Source organism: Penicillium angulare (assembly GCF_028827245.1).
Source record: "Penicillium angulare strain IBT 27051 chromosome Unknown utg000004l_segment0_segment0, whole genome shotgun sequence".
In the NCBI taxonomy this organism is placed as follows: domain Eukaryota; kingdom Fungi; phylum Ascomycota; class Eurotiomycetes; order Eurotiales; family Aspergillaceae; genus Penicillium; species Penicillium angulare.
Genome location: NW_026623163.1, coordinates 9,029,389 through 9,043,134, shown reverse-complemented (window position 1 = coordinate 9,043,134; position 13,746 = coordinate 9,029,389). Strand labels below are relative to the sequence as shown.

At 48.2% G+C, this 13,746-nt stretch overlaps 6 protein-coding genes across 6 annotated transcripts; 4 read left to right on the top strand and 2 right to left on the bottom strand.

Annotated features, from left to right (window-relative positions):
• Positions 1–383: 383 nt before the first annotated feature.
• N7478_007320 (shugoshin family protein) lies at positions 384–2,413 on the bottom strand (the record flags this gene model as incomplete). Its single annotated transcript, XM_056923534.1, has 4 exons — positions 384–1,237; positions 1,309–1,820; positions 1,872–2,289; positions 2,365–2,413. 4 exons carry the CDS (start codon positions 2,411–2,413, stop codon positions 384–386), a joined length of 1,833 nt encoding a protein of 610 aa, XP_056781571.1.
• Positions 2,414–2,772: 359 nt separating this feature from the next.
• On the top strand, positions 2,773–3,326 carry N7478_007319 (DASH complex subunit DAD2; the record flags this gene model as incomplete). Its single annotated transcript, XM_056923533.1, has 3 exons — positions 2,773–2,974; positions 3,109–3,168; positions 3,226–3,326. The coding sequence occupies 3 exons, from the start codon at positions 2,773–2,775 to the stop codon at positions 3,324–3,326; spliced, it is 363 nt and encodes a 120-aa protein (XP_056781570.1).
• A 1,429-nt stretch (positions 3,327–4,755) lies between these two features.
• N7478_007318 (uncharacterized protein) lies at positions 4,756–5,103 on the top strand (the record flags this gene model as incomplete). The annotated part of the gene is made up of 1 exon (XM_056923532.1): positions 4,756–5,103. One exon carries the CDS (start codon positions 4,756–4,758, stop codon positions 5,101–5,103), a length of 348 nt encoding a protein of 115 aa, XP_056781569.1.
• Positions 5,104–5,860: 757 nt separating this feature from the next.
• On the bottom strand, positions 5,861–7,657 carry N7478_007317 (cytochrome P450; the record flags this gene model as incomplete). The annotated part of the gene is made up of 4 exons (XM_056923531.1): positions 5,861–6,171; positions 6,231–6,349; positions 6,471–7,228; positions 7,289–7,657. 4 exons carry the CDS (start codon positions 7,655–7,657, stop codon positions 5,861–5,863), a joined length of 1,557 nt encoding a protein of 518 aa, XP_056781568.1.
• Positions 7,658–9,549: 1,892 nt separating this feature from the next.
• Positions 9,550–11,871, top strand: N7478_007316 (glycerol-3-phosphate dehydrogenase GUT2; the record flags this gene model as incomplete). Its single annotated transcript, XM_056923530.1, has 4 exons — positions 9,550–9,980; positions 10,068–10,327; positions 10,390–11,718; positions 11,792–11,871. 4 exons carry the CDS (start codon positions 9,550–9,552, stop codon positions 11,869–11,871), a joined length of 2,100 nt encoding a protein of 699 aa, XP_056781567.1.
• A 253-nt stretch (positions 11,872–12,124) lies between these two features.
• On the top strand, positions 12,125–13,550 carry N7478_007315 (Glycerol-3-phosphate dehydrogenase mitochondrial; the record flags this gene model as incomplete). The annotated part of the gene is made up of 5 exons (XM_056923529.1): positions 12,125–12,292; positions 12,343–12,494; positions 12,565–12,929; positions 12,987–13,255; positions 13,314–13,550. The coding sequence occupies 5 exons, from the start codon at positions 12,125–12,127 to the stop codon at positions 13,548–13,550; spliced, it is 1,191 nt and encodes a 396-aa protein (XP_056781566.1).
• Between the last annotated feature and the right edge of the window lie 196 nt (positions 13,551–13,746).

Sequence of the window (13,746 nt, the reverse complement as noted above, 5' to 3'; positions counted from 1 at the left end):
ACAGTCAAGAGCAAAAAGCTTTTCACACCCCATTCTTAAATTATGACTACATATGTAGTTTAGGGTATGTTGTGGGGAATAGTACATAGATTCACCCGCTGTGGACAAGTCCACTGCCATAAAGCACATCATTTGCGTGGTGCCTACTACATATGTCCTACGAAGGTTTTTTTTATTGAAACTCGAAAGGTAGCAACCATGATAAAGAGAAATGAAGAAATGAAAAAATGGAAAAAATGAAATGGATTTAGCAACTCCAAAGGGTATCTGTATGATAACTGCGCTAAAACACAGACCAAAAATGTAAATACACAATTAAATAAAAAAAAAAGAACTTGAATGTTAGGTTATGCACTTCAGCTCTCTGTTGAGTGATACCATTCTTACACCATCATACTTCTCCTCCGTGCCGCCACACGAGTTTCCCGCCGAGTATTGTTGTCGACTGTTGATTTGCTCCATGTAAAGTCATCGGCCTCAAAAGAGCCGTCTGTTTGTGCGGAATATTTACTAGCTGTAACCGGTGATAAATTCCATACGGGGGAGTGTTCTGTCTCCATTGAATCCTTTCTTGATGACGATTCGTAGGTGGCGCCTTTAGGGTTCGACGAGTGCCGACGAGATTGTCTCCTTCGAGATACCGTCCCCGCAAGTTGATCGGAAGCCTCATATTTGGACGGAGCGCTTGCGGTCTTTTGGGTAAGGGCGAGATCGGATGGGTCGTCTTCACCCTTGGCTGAGTAAGGACCAACTGCTGGTCTTTCTCCCTCTTGTACATCACTAGCCTCATCAAACCCTTCCATCAGGAAACTGGAAGATCTGCGGGCACCGTTTTTGCCTACTGCATCAATCATATCTGTGGTTGGACGACGCATTTTAGCACGTAGATTGGGCTCCGCGTAGCTGACTACAGCGCCTCGGCGACGAGATGTTCGAGATGCAGACATATCGTCGGAGGTGCTGGCCATGCCGTCTTCCTGCATCATGAAAGGGTCTTTTGGATATGTGGGAGCTGGCTCATGTTGTTGATCTGTCTCAACGGACAGTTGAGAACGCTTCTCCTTTTGAGTATCCAAAGCTGAACGCGGTCGGCGTGCTGCCTGATTCAAGCTTTTGCCTTTAGTTTTTTGTAGTGTTACGGCGTTTTCGTTGCGACCAAGTGGTTGTGAGATCTTGTTGTCTGACTGCAGCGACGCACGAGCTTTACTAGGCGAGCTCAAGTTCGTATTCGAAGTCTCTGTTAATCAAGTTGGTCAGTTTCAAGATTACCATAGGAAAGTTAGGATAGAATAAAGGGGAATTTCATACTTGGTTGAAGAACCTTGCGCTTTGCAGTGCCACTAGGCGGTCGTCCTCGTCTAGCGACCACAGGGGTCTTGGTTGGTGTGGTGTCCTGCTTTCCCATGTCCAAGGGCTCCGTGCGCTTTTTTGGGCTCTGAAAAGGTCGGCTGAATTGGAACTCGTCACTTTCGGGCATTCCGTCTGATAAAGTGCCATCCTCATCTGGGCTGAATTTGCGTTTGGATCCTGATTTTCTCGGTTGTGCTGTTTTATTGCTTGATGTATGGTGGACCTGGGGTGAAGCGCCATCATCCTCTGAGATGACTGGTTCTGCCTTCTTTTTCTTTTTCCGCGTCTCGAGTGTAGGTGGAAGGAATGGATCAGGGCTGCCGGGATCTTCTAGTTGGACGTCCGATATCTCGTGGACTTTCGGGCTTGGGCTTCCGATATCACCAGCAGGTGGCTGTAATAGATCCTCTTCCACTACTGGTTGAAATGGGCTCGAGCTCATTTGGGCAATGTCCTGTATTTCTTGTGCTCTGTCACGAATCAGTTATAGGCCAAGATTGCGCCCGCTCATATCAACTTACTCAAGGGTTCTTCGAGGGAAGTATTTGTCCTCCAGAATGGCTGGTAATTTCCCATCATCCAATCCATGCTGCTCTGGTTCTGAAAGTTGTGGCCGGGATTCAGCTGCCTTTGGTCGCTCAGAGTCGGTTTTGTCTAGCTTGCCGAATTTTCGAGGAAGCATGCCCAGCTCTGAGGTTAAATCATGCAGCTCTGCTAGCTTAGCATCAAGTCGCGACTTGATATCATAAACTCCATTATGAAGAGTCTTCGTCGTTTCTAGTCGTTCGGTCTCTTGGCTAAGGTTGATGACTTGTTGTCGCAGCGAGACATTTTCGGCCAGAAGATGCGACACTTCTGATTCTAAACTCCGAATTCGAAGCGACTGAATGGAATTCACTCGTGCGATCTCCCGGTTTTGCCGTACGAATCGCCGCTTGACTAGACAGATATCGCGTCAGCAAATTGCGCAGATGAGATAGAATAGATTTTGCCCCTCCTCTCCTCTTCACTTACGGGCTTCAATCGACTCTGGGGGAGCCGTGTAATCATTCAGCCTGGCCATGATGGTTCCTGAGCCACCAAGGTGGGGGTTGGAACAAAAAAAATTTCAACTATCGAGACCAGGCACGAATGGCTGAGACTCCGTGTGGTATGCGCAGCGACCAGGTGTGTAAACAGCTTTGTTGATGTTTGGCTGTATTTGGACTAGTGCATATTTGGTGGATCCCGTGATTTGTTTGTCTTGTTTGGCTCGACCCGATTCTCTCTCCAGTGCTCGATCGCGGCTTCCCCAACAGGCGAAGTTGATCATTGCATACCAAACAAACTACACTATCTGTACCCGAGACCATCATTACATTGATTAAGACTATCCATATCAATATCAGGAAAAAGATCAGTGATCCTGCCACATTCCAGACCATGGCCTATTCATCGCGACCAACCTCAATGCTTCCTGGTGGGGTTAGGCAGCCTCAGCCCTCGTCTGCTCTGACCACCCGCATTGCTGCTAAGAAAGCCGAGCTGGAGAATCTACGCCAACTACGTGATTTGAGCGGAACGCTCGCGATGCAAATGCAAGCACTTGAGAGCAAGATTGCCACGTTGAAGGATGGCACTGAAGGTAAGATTCCAATTTCAATTTCAATTTTTGTATTGTTTATTTTTTATTTAATTATTCTGTTTATTGTCTATTGTTTTAATATTATCTATGTCATTTTCGTTCCCCACTGAGTACCTAGACTAATGTGGCTCCAGCCGTTGCATGCGTTCTTGCCAATTGGGACAATGTCCTCCGAGCTATCAGCCTCGCCTCCAGTAAGCTTGCATCACTGGTCTTATCAGTACATGAAATTTCTACTAATCGAAATGCAGGCAAAGCTGGTGGGCTGCATGACCCGGATCAAGCCGAGGATTCTGCAAATGACTCCAGATTACCAGCCACCTTGGTTCGCATCCCTGACCAAGGTGAATGAATGAAACCAATCCCGTCGCATTGTTCACTTTCAAAACTCCGCGCGCCACGTCGGGAATTACGACTACCTCTACGGAGTATACACGCGCGCTGGAATTGACCCCTCTCCCCAATCCCCCACCCATATCTAAATGGGGACCTTTGGGGGAAGCAAAGAAGAAGAAAAAAAGGGCAAGACAAGCCGGGGTTTCACAACGCCTTCATTATTAGAGGGCAAAATTCTAAAGTCCCCTACGCAATCCCATTGTCTCTCCCGGGTCCTCACGGGGTAGAGTGGTTTTGGCACGCGCCTCTCAGTCTCTCAGTCTCTCTCCAGATTTGATTTCCTTTCTATCTCATTGTATCTTGATTTCTCTTATCTTTCCACTACTTTTGTTCTTTTTTTAGTTTAGGCTGTTTGATTCTTTTTTGGGATTTTCCTTTCCCTTTTTTCTTTTTGCCCCTTAGTGTTTTACACTTTCCCCGCATTCTTTAGGGGTAAGGAATTCTCGCGTGACCCCCTGGAAGGAGGAAGACAAATGCAGCTAAGTTTATCTGGTGGGGGGAGGAAAGCTAAAGAGAAAACTGTACCAGGAGAGATAGGAGATAGGAACCAACGAGGGGTGAGAGGAGAGGGGTGCATGGGACTAGTGAGTTTAAGAGTTGTGGGATGAGAGGGAAGTGGATTTTGTACATATGTAGTGTACCTAATGTACTTAGTGTACCCCGTACTTCGTACTGCCTAGGTGCACATGCTTAGACTATGTATGTAGGTATACATGGGAACATCCATGATCTACCACCATCATCAATTCTCCACACCCCCATCGTGTCTCATTATCATCTGAAATTTTAGTTATATGATAAATCTCTGCAGCATGTCCATCTGAGGCAGTCAGCATCGCTGATTCGTCTAGGACCATCCTAGTGATCAGGCACAGACAGAAGACGCTCAGACCTCAGGGATGCAGATGATGGGCTTGAGGGCTTTGCAGTAAACCAATGACGCCCGCATACAAGTGGATCCTGTCGATGGTTGCCCGTTCCAGGTTCCTGCAGCTCGCATAATTCGCTCTCAATGATGTTGATGAGGTGGGTTTTTTGCCTTAAGCGCCCGAGCCACGCCATATTGGCCCCCGCAATACATCGTCGTCCTCCATCCTCATAGGTCGGCGTGCAGACAGGTGGTCATGGCACCCTGTGGCATGATGGTGCGGTTGTTAGTGGAGCCCAGATGAGGTGATTTGCACTGTCGTTAATGTCGCGATCCTGGGGCCGTGATCGTTTCCTTCTTCTTCTTCAAATACGGTCTTGATCCTTCCTTCGTTTCATTTTTTTCTTTTTACTTTTTGTTTGTATCGGATCACCATCCACATTGTGTAATTCTAGCTCTCTATCGGATACACAACTCAATCTTTTCCTCCTACACAAACATATTTACCATCATCATCATGTCTACTGAATGGTCTTTGGATTTCTGTCTGGTCTGTGATCGTCAGACCCTGGGTAGCGGCCCTTACTGCTCCCAATCCTGTCGCTTGGCCGAGTTAGATCGAACCTCCCCTGAAGACGATCTATCTCGAAAGCCTTCTCATTCACGATCTTCTACTCTTGAATCTCAACCAGAGACCCGATCAGCTCGTAGTCTGTCGGCCTCGTCGTCTCAAACATCGCTCTCTTCCCTTCGGAGCCATACCTCCAACGCCGCTCTCTCCGGCCATCTTCAGGATGAATTGCGAGACTATGCCAGCTCATTTGATCCCGTTCGTGACCTCAAGCGACGAATGGCTTCTTCTTAATACCGACTCCGGTCATCTCCGATCATCTTCATCTTCATCCATCTCCGACACTGGTGTCGACAAATACCTCATCCTCTCTCTCCTCCTTCGAACCTCTTGCTCTCAGCGAACTCTTGCATATCTCGGGAAAAGAAAAACCTAGGCGTCATTGCTTCTCAAAAAAAAGAAGGATTCATGGATTCTTCGAAACTTCCTCTTACGTCAACTCCTCGCTTTACGACCCTTATACCCCCTTCTCGCTCTTCTCTTCTCTTCTCTTCTCTTCTCTTCTCTTTCCACTATACGATTCATCTTCGATTTGCGTGTGATATACTGGCGTTGGAATTAATGGCCTCATGATAAACTGGACCAAATTGTTTTAGTCCACGAGAGGATTTGGAGTACTTGGTGGTCTCTCTCCATCTTTTTTATTACTAGTTTGATGTTCATGGCTGTGACTTCTCTATCAAGCCACAGCCCATTCAGATACAGATTGTAGATTAATTTAAACAACTTGAAGGCTGATTTGCCTCGATATAATATTCCATTTCTTGAGAACTTCTTTCCGAATTGTACCGTATACAAAGTAAAAAAAAAACCGAAAAACAATGGATCCAAGTGGGGGTGCAAAGTCGGGTATTCTCCACTTCGAAGCTAGTTGATCATCCCGTGGCACCATTTCGTTCTCTATGTCGCCACGTTGGTGATTGAGGTTCTCCACTCCCAAGGGTCAAGTCTCCTTTACGTCGTTTCATCGCGTCATATGTCGTGGCTCTATTCATGATTGCGCCAATACGCTTTTCAATGCCGTTTCATTCTTGGGCACGAAACGCACCTTGTACCGTTGCGGGATGGCCACCAAGCTAGCTGGATCCGAATTGCCACGGACCGGATGCCAGTCTGTGGTGTCGTGGGGTTCAATGCGGAAGCTATTCAGAGTCCGCATGAAGACCAGATAAAGCTCTCGGTTGGCTAGCAATGAACCAGCACACATCCGGTAGCCCATGCCATAGGTGAAAAGTGGAGCATCAGGTTGCTCTAACCAGCGCTCCGGTCGGAACTCTTCCGGGTCTGTCCACACATCCGGATCTATCATTTCGATATTAGCCCGCTTGCAGTCTAGTATGCCACCTTGTGTAACAACATACCCATATTACAGGCCCAAGCATTCAAGAAAAACACGGTACCCTTGGGGATCACTGTCCCCTGATAGGTGATATCCCGGATGGATGTTCGAGGCAGAGCCAGTCGTAGGACAGTGAAATATCTACGGAAATTCAAACATTGGTCAGAGGCTGTGGATCATTTCGGCGGAGGTTTGGGGGGGGGGGGGGGGGGGGTGTTCAAACTCCTCATTTTCAAGAAATCGAGGAACATGTGGAACCTACCGGAGACATTCCCGGACCAGCGCAGCGACATATGTACACTTCTGATCATCGTCGGCTGAACACATGGGCTCATCTTGACCATACATTTCCTGAATTGCCTTGGCAGCCTTATCCTGCACATCTGGAAGCGCTGAGAGAAGGCCAATGCTCCATGCAACGAGTGTGGTAACCGTGTCAAGTCCACCCGACAGCATAGTCAGACTGATCGAGGTAAGTTCTTCACTGTTCAACTTAGCTTCCTTGTCCAAGATCACATTGGCTTGGATGCATGGCGTGTGGGTCCCTTTCTCCATGCGATCATCTAAGTCTCGATTCAAGGAGCCCAAGTATTTATCCCGACGAAGTCGCATCTCTGCTGCCTTCTTTGATGTGTTGTTGAATGGGTTTAACCGTAGCAGAGGGATATAGTCCTGGAGGTTGCCAGTCGTGCTGCGGAACTTGCTAATCTCTTCTTCCACATGAGTGATCTCATCAAACATATCTTCCTCTTGTGATGCAATGCGAACGCCCCAGTTCAGTGTCAAAGCCAAACTCAAACTCAGACGCTGGATCATCGGCATCGGGTCGACAGGGGCTTTGCCACCTTTACCGTATCGGAACAACTCCTCCACAAATGCCTTCGACTCCACTTCGAGATGGGAGACATAGGAGTCTACCGAGGGACGGTTGAGGGCAGAGGCAGCTCCCTTGCGACGACGTTTGAGGGAGTCACTATAAGGTGATGTACCGATGGTGGTACCTGCGGTATTCGAAACAATCTAGCAGTCACCCCACATTAACTTTCCGAGGCTATTAATTTATCTGATCTTCTTACTCACTTTGTGAAATGTATAAAATTCCGGTCGCGAACTCAGTGCTTGGGCATTTTGTCCGAAGAGCACCTTAGCGGATGCAGCAGAATTCACGACGACAACCGGAATATTACCAAGCTGGATTTGGTACACGGCTCCAAACTTTCTAGACCATATTCGATACTGCTCTGCGGCATTTACTCGAATTTGGACCAGGTTTCCGATTAAAGGCAAACCTCGAGGACCTTTCAAGCCCTTGACGCGGGCCGAAGCTCGAATAAACTCATTTAGAATCACGTAGAGAATCGGTAACACAAGTGCTGTGATACTAAGGGAGTGCCATGGATGCTGAATTACTTGACCTTGGAGGGCCATGAGCGTAGATGCGATCGCCATGGTAGACAAGTGTTTGGCTGTAGGAGAAACTTGAACTTACAGCCTTGGAGACAGTCATGACGTTTCCTCTATAGTATATAAAGCTACCGGTACCACTTGGCCAATGGAACCTTTCCGTACTGGGGTCTCATTTGCTCAGGTGTCCTCGACCTCTAATAGCCGGAGAGTATAGGTAGAGATTACCCAGGGACGTGATCTGGTTGGTTTACCCCACACTCTCTCATACTTCGGGGATGCGACTGTAGCCACAACCGAGTTTCCGCACGGAAGTCCTCCGCTCTCCCCGGAAACAGTGCGCGGTGGTTACCACGTGATTGCAATGTTGTTATACTACAACTGTAGTATACTATCTATGGACTTCCCTTCTGTTTCGATCCTCTGCTAAGCACAGGTCCTTTTTAGTTTTCTTATCGGTCACTGCCAAACAGCACTATGAACAGAGCTACGAAGCAGAGTAGAAGGCTGTTATTCCTCCAATCATCGGGAATAGCGTCTACCTACAGATTGATGTAGGTACAACAAAAAGAACTTCGTCCCCTTTAATACACTGGCACAGTATATGTACAGAGAATATCTACAATGCACACGCATGTATAAAAATAAAAATAAGAAAAAAGCAATGGCAACTAGTGGCGAAAATGGAGCATCAGCAACTGTTCTGATCCACTCCCAGAGCTCATCCGTGGCCCGTGGGCGATAATGCTCACCGTGGTCCACAGCAGGTTGATGGCCAGTGCACTTCGGAATTATTGCGGATTATTGGGATTAATTATGAGACCATTCAGACCAGAGTACAGATTCAGACCACTTATTTGAATACTATAATTGCCCACTATATTTGTATCGATTGACGACATTCCACGCGTCTAACGGAGAATTGTGAACGGAACTTGGCATTGCTGGACACATTCTATCCGGTTTTTTAACATGCATCTTTACAGTGTAAATGACAACATTCAAACTTCAACTTGTTGGGCGAGTGGATCGAAACAAGGCAATTCTGCCCCCTGAAAACCGGGGCCGCGATCGGGTGAAGCTGAGCCGCAGTCAGCTGGCCATGCAGAGATTTGCGGCTAGGCCAAGAGGATCCGCGGGCAGTGTTCTGGAATAAGCAGGATAAGTTAGAATTCCATTTTGATGTGAATTGAAAAGGGAGGAATAAAGAGTTAGATATTCTCATAATAGAAATACTATGATTGTGATTTCTGGTATGGACAGGTTCAGCTATATATAGACATACATACCTAGCATACTTGTTAGAGACCTATCCATACTTCAGACTGGAGTTGAACATGTGCCTGATCACAGGGGGATGAAACGGAAATCAATTTAGTTTTTTATTTTTAATTTTAATTTTAATTCCTTTTTCTTTCTCCTTGCTGATCATCGAAGATCAAACTGTATACACTGTCTACTGTGTAGTACTGTATGTTAGTAAAATCTCTGTTGGTCACATGTATTCGGGGTGGGAATCCGGACTCGAGCGGTTCCTATCATCCCGAGTCTCTGATTGGTGGGATTATCCCCTTGTCGAGCTCCCCCAAGGGTTGGCAAGTGGTAAGTGGCTCAAGTGGAGACCAACTGGACACTAGGCAGAATGACGCAGACTTCCCTCTTTTGGCTCATCCGGTTTCCTTTTTCCCATAGGAAGGTATACCGGGCCCTCTCCTCTCTTATCTTCCATCATCCTAGTCTCTTTTGCCCCCAAACTTCAACTCTCTCTACCAATTCTCCCCTCTCCTCCTAATTATCCTCATCCCTTCCCCCATCCCATCCCTTTACTCCAATTTGCGTAGCTCGCATTATTATCCAATTGGGGATATCGAGTTCGTGAATTACTAGGGTGTCCTTTTTTCTTCTTCTCCAGATTCCATTAACCTTCGCCCCGGATAATGGCCGCTCGTCACTCACGCAAACTTCTGCGACCGCTGCTCTACACTTCCGCGGCCGCGGCCGCCGGAGCAGGTGTCCTCTACATCTCCTATCGTCCACGTAACATCCCTGGCCTCGAAGCTCCCGCCGTTCCTCCCCCCGGTTACCATGAGGGCAAGCTGGTGCCCCCGAATTTCCCCACAATCAAGTCCCGTATTCAACAAATTCAGGACTTGAAGCGCAGTCAATCCGAGGAGGAATACGATCTGCTGGTGATTGGTGCTGGTGCCACAGGTTCTGGTATTGCACTGGATGCTGCCACTCGTGGATTGAAGGTCGCCGTGGTGGAGCGCGATGATTTCAGTGCTGGAACCAGTAGTAAGTCCACCAAGCTGGTGCACGGTGGTGTGCGCTACTTGGAGAAGGCCGTTTGGGAATTGGATTATAATCAGTCAGTTGCTTCCATTTCTTGTCTTTTTCTCGATTCCCCCCAAGGAGGCATGGAATTTGGTTGCTAACACCTTGTTTCCAAATATAGATACAAGTTGGTAAAGGAAGCTCTCCGAGAGCGCAAGTACTTCTTGAACACAGCACCTCATCTGTCCCAATGGCTACCTATTATGGTACCGCTTCAGAAATGGTGGCAAGCTCCTTATTTCTGGGCCGGTTGCAAGGCCTATGATTTCTTGGCTGGTTCGGAGGGTATCGAGACCTCTTACTTCCTCACCAAGAGTAAGGCAATTGATAACTTCCCCATGCTCAAGCGAGACAACATCGTGGGAGCTATGGTTTACTATGGTAAGAAGCTAATCCTCTTCCCCCGATCGATTTCCCCCAATAAAAGCTGACCGACTTGAAAGATGGTGCACACAACGATTCTCGCATGAACGTTTCTCTGGCTATGACTGCCGCACTATACGGCAGTACTGTTGTCAACCACATGGAGGTTACTGGCCTGACCAAGGATGCTTCTGGTAAACTCAGCGGTGCTCGCGTGAAGGACGTGATTCCAGGGCTTGATGGCCAAGAGACCGAGGAATTCACCATCCGCGCCAAGGGTATCATCAACGCCACTGGCCCCTTCACCGACTCAATTCGCAAGATGGACGAGCCCGAGGTTAAGGAAATCGTCGCCCCCAGCTCCGGTGTCCACATCATTCTCCCCGGATACTACAGCCCGGAGAACATGGGTCTCATTGATCCTTCAACATCAGACGGCCGTGTTATCTTCTTCTTGCCCTGGCAGGGTAACACCATTGCCGGTACCACCGACGCCCCCACTGAGATCACCCCCCACCCCGAACCCTCCGAGAAGGATATCAACTGGATTCTGTCTGAGATCCGTGGATACCTGGCACCCGACATCAACGTTGACCGAAGCGATGTCCTAGCCGCTTGGTCCGGTATTCGTCCCCTGGTGCGTGACCCGGCGAAGACCAGCTCCCAAGCACTGGTTCGCAACCATCTCATCTCTGTTTCTCCGTCCGGACTCTTGACCTGCGCCGGTGGTAAGTGGACTACCTACCGTCAAATGGCCGAGGAGGCCGTGGACGAGGCCATCGATGCATTCAAGCTCAAGCCCCGCGAGATGAACGCAGTTCCGGATATCAGTGGTGTTGGTGGCAGCGGTCTGGTTGCTGACGGTGCCACTCTGGACGGCTCCTGTCAGACCCACCAGGTTCGCTTGATCGGTGCTCACGGTTTCTCCAAGACCCTTTTCATCAACCTCATTCAGCACTTTGGTCTCGAGACCGATGTCGCTCAGCATCTCACCGAGTCTTATGGTGACCGTGCCTGGCAAGTGGCTGCACTCTCTTCCCCAACCAACCAGCGCTTCCCTGTCCGCGGCCAGCGCATTTCGACCTTGTACCCCTTCGTGGATGGTGAGGTTCGTTATGCCATCCGTCATGAGTACGCTCAAACTGCCGTTGATGTCATTGCCCGCCGTACCCGTCTTGCATTCTTGAACGCAGAGGCCGCTCTGGAAGCGCTTCCTAACGTGATTGATCTGATGGGCGAGGAATTGAACTGGAGCAGCCAGCGCAAGGACACGGAATGGAAGGATTCCATCTCATACCTCCGGTCTATGGGTCTTCCCCAGGTCTTCCTTAACATGTCTCGAGAGGAGGTTGTGAGTGGCCGTGTCATGGCCGTCAATGAGGTAGAGCACAAGAGTGTTGTTCGAACTGGTGAGCCGACTCCCTGAGTTAAATTCTCACTGCCCCTTGATTCTTATAAGGACTTTACTAACAATTTTCCTAGAACCACCGGCAGACATCCTGAAGAGTGACGCTGTCACTTCCCCTCTTGTTGCCGTCACTGAGGCCTCTGTCAACAAATAGATATGTGTTTCATAGATCTGTCCTGTACAAATAGAAATGTTAATTTTCCATTAAAATAATTCAGCAGTTTCCTGAGTTGGTTGTTATCTCATGATACAAGTAGGCAAGCACGACTTGAACCCCAGTCGTTGCTTGGAAAACGTGAAAGTTCACTTCCCTTTGCTCCACATTCCTACCTCCACTCATCTTAATCTTTTTATCTTGCTTTGGTTTACCTCGGGATGCAATAAGTCTATTCCCCTCTCACCAAACAATGGAGTCGACAAGCGAAAGGAATGTTGGTCACTTCCCCAAGACGCATATACCCGAATTCAAGTTCGATGCATCAAGCGTTCCAGGCACTGGCCTCCCAGTGAACCAGGATCCATTTGGAGATGAAACCAATCTTGAGATCAAATACAAGACCATGGCTTGGTGGTTGGTAATCTTCTGATCGTTATCCTAATCCCTAGCGCTAACCGATGTTCCCAGGCAAGCCGGCATGAGTATGCTTTCCTCACCCTCGTTTCATCTTTCCTGACGCCGGTGCTGTCGTTAACCTCTTTTCAAGTTATGATTGCAGAGACCATTTCGCTCGGGATCCTTGCATTGCCCAAGGCGCTCTCCGTTCTTGGCCCTTTCCCGTACGTTCAGATATTGCTATAGTGTTGTGCCTGATTCTTGCGACGCAGGTTTCTGATCTTTCTTCTTCAGCGGTGTCGCGGCCATCCTAGGCATTGGTTTGATTTCTACCTACACCGGGTATACAGTTGGTCAACTGAAACAACGGTTCATGCAGATCCACAGCATGGCTGATGCGGGAGCTCTTCTGATGGGGAGACATGGTAGCCGGGCTTTAGGGCTAGCGCAGCTGTTATTCTTCGTCTTTGTGATGGGAAGTCATATATTGACATTTTCCATCATGATGAACGTTCTTACAGAGCATTCCAACTGCACCATTTTATACGTATCGATCGGAGTGCTCGTTTCATTTGTTCTGACCCTCCCTCGGCGACTCAAACGGCTATCTCATCTGTCAACAATTAGCTTCGTAAGCATCTGCGGCGCAGTTCTAGTGAGTATGGTCGGGATTTCTGTAGGGCGAACTTCGCCCAGCTTACCGACATTCTCACCAGTCCCCACGGTGCATGAAACTTGCCTTGCTATTGCCAATATCGTTTTCGCATACGCCGGGCATGTTGCTTTCTTCACCTTTTTCTCGGAGCTCCGTGATATCAAGGATTTCCCTAAAGCCCTTGCACTTTTGCAGACCTGTGAGATGATTCTGTACACCGTCTCGGCGATTGTCTTCTATGCCTATGTAGGCCAAGAAGTAACATCTCCCGTGTTGAGCTCTGTGGGGAGACTCTTTCGCATGACTTCTTATGGAATCGCAATTCCGACGGTAAGTGGGCTAAATGAAAGAACTGTATCAGTTTCATCGCTAATGTGTCGGCTACCAGATTGTTATCGGGGGAGTAGTGAATGCCCACGTTGCAGTCAAATTTATCTATGTCTCCAGATTCCGGGGCACTAACGCGATGCATACCCAATATTTTCAAGCTCGAGCCACATGGGCGGTCATATGTGCCGGCCTGTGGATCGTCTCATGGATCATTGCGGAGGGAATTCCTGTCTTTAATGATGTGCTTGGGCTTGCAGTATGTGTCTTTATTGCTCGAGTTCCCGGCTTGAACTGACCATTTTTGCAGAGTTCATTATTTGCAAGTTGGTTCTCTTTTGGTCCCCCGGGAATGTTTTGGCTCTATCTGAACCGGAATATTTGGTTCCTGACATGGAAACAGAAAATGATGTTCTGTTTCAATATTTGTTTGCTTGTGTTGGCATCGATCATTGTACGTTGAAGAGACCCATCTTGCCCATTTGAACTGGACA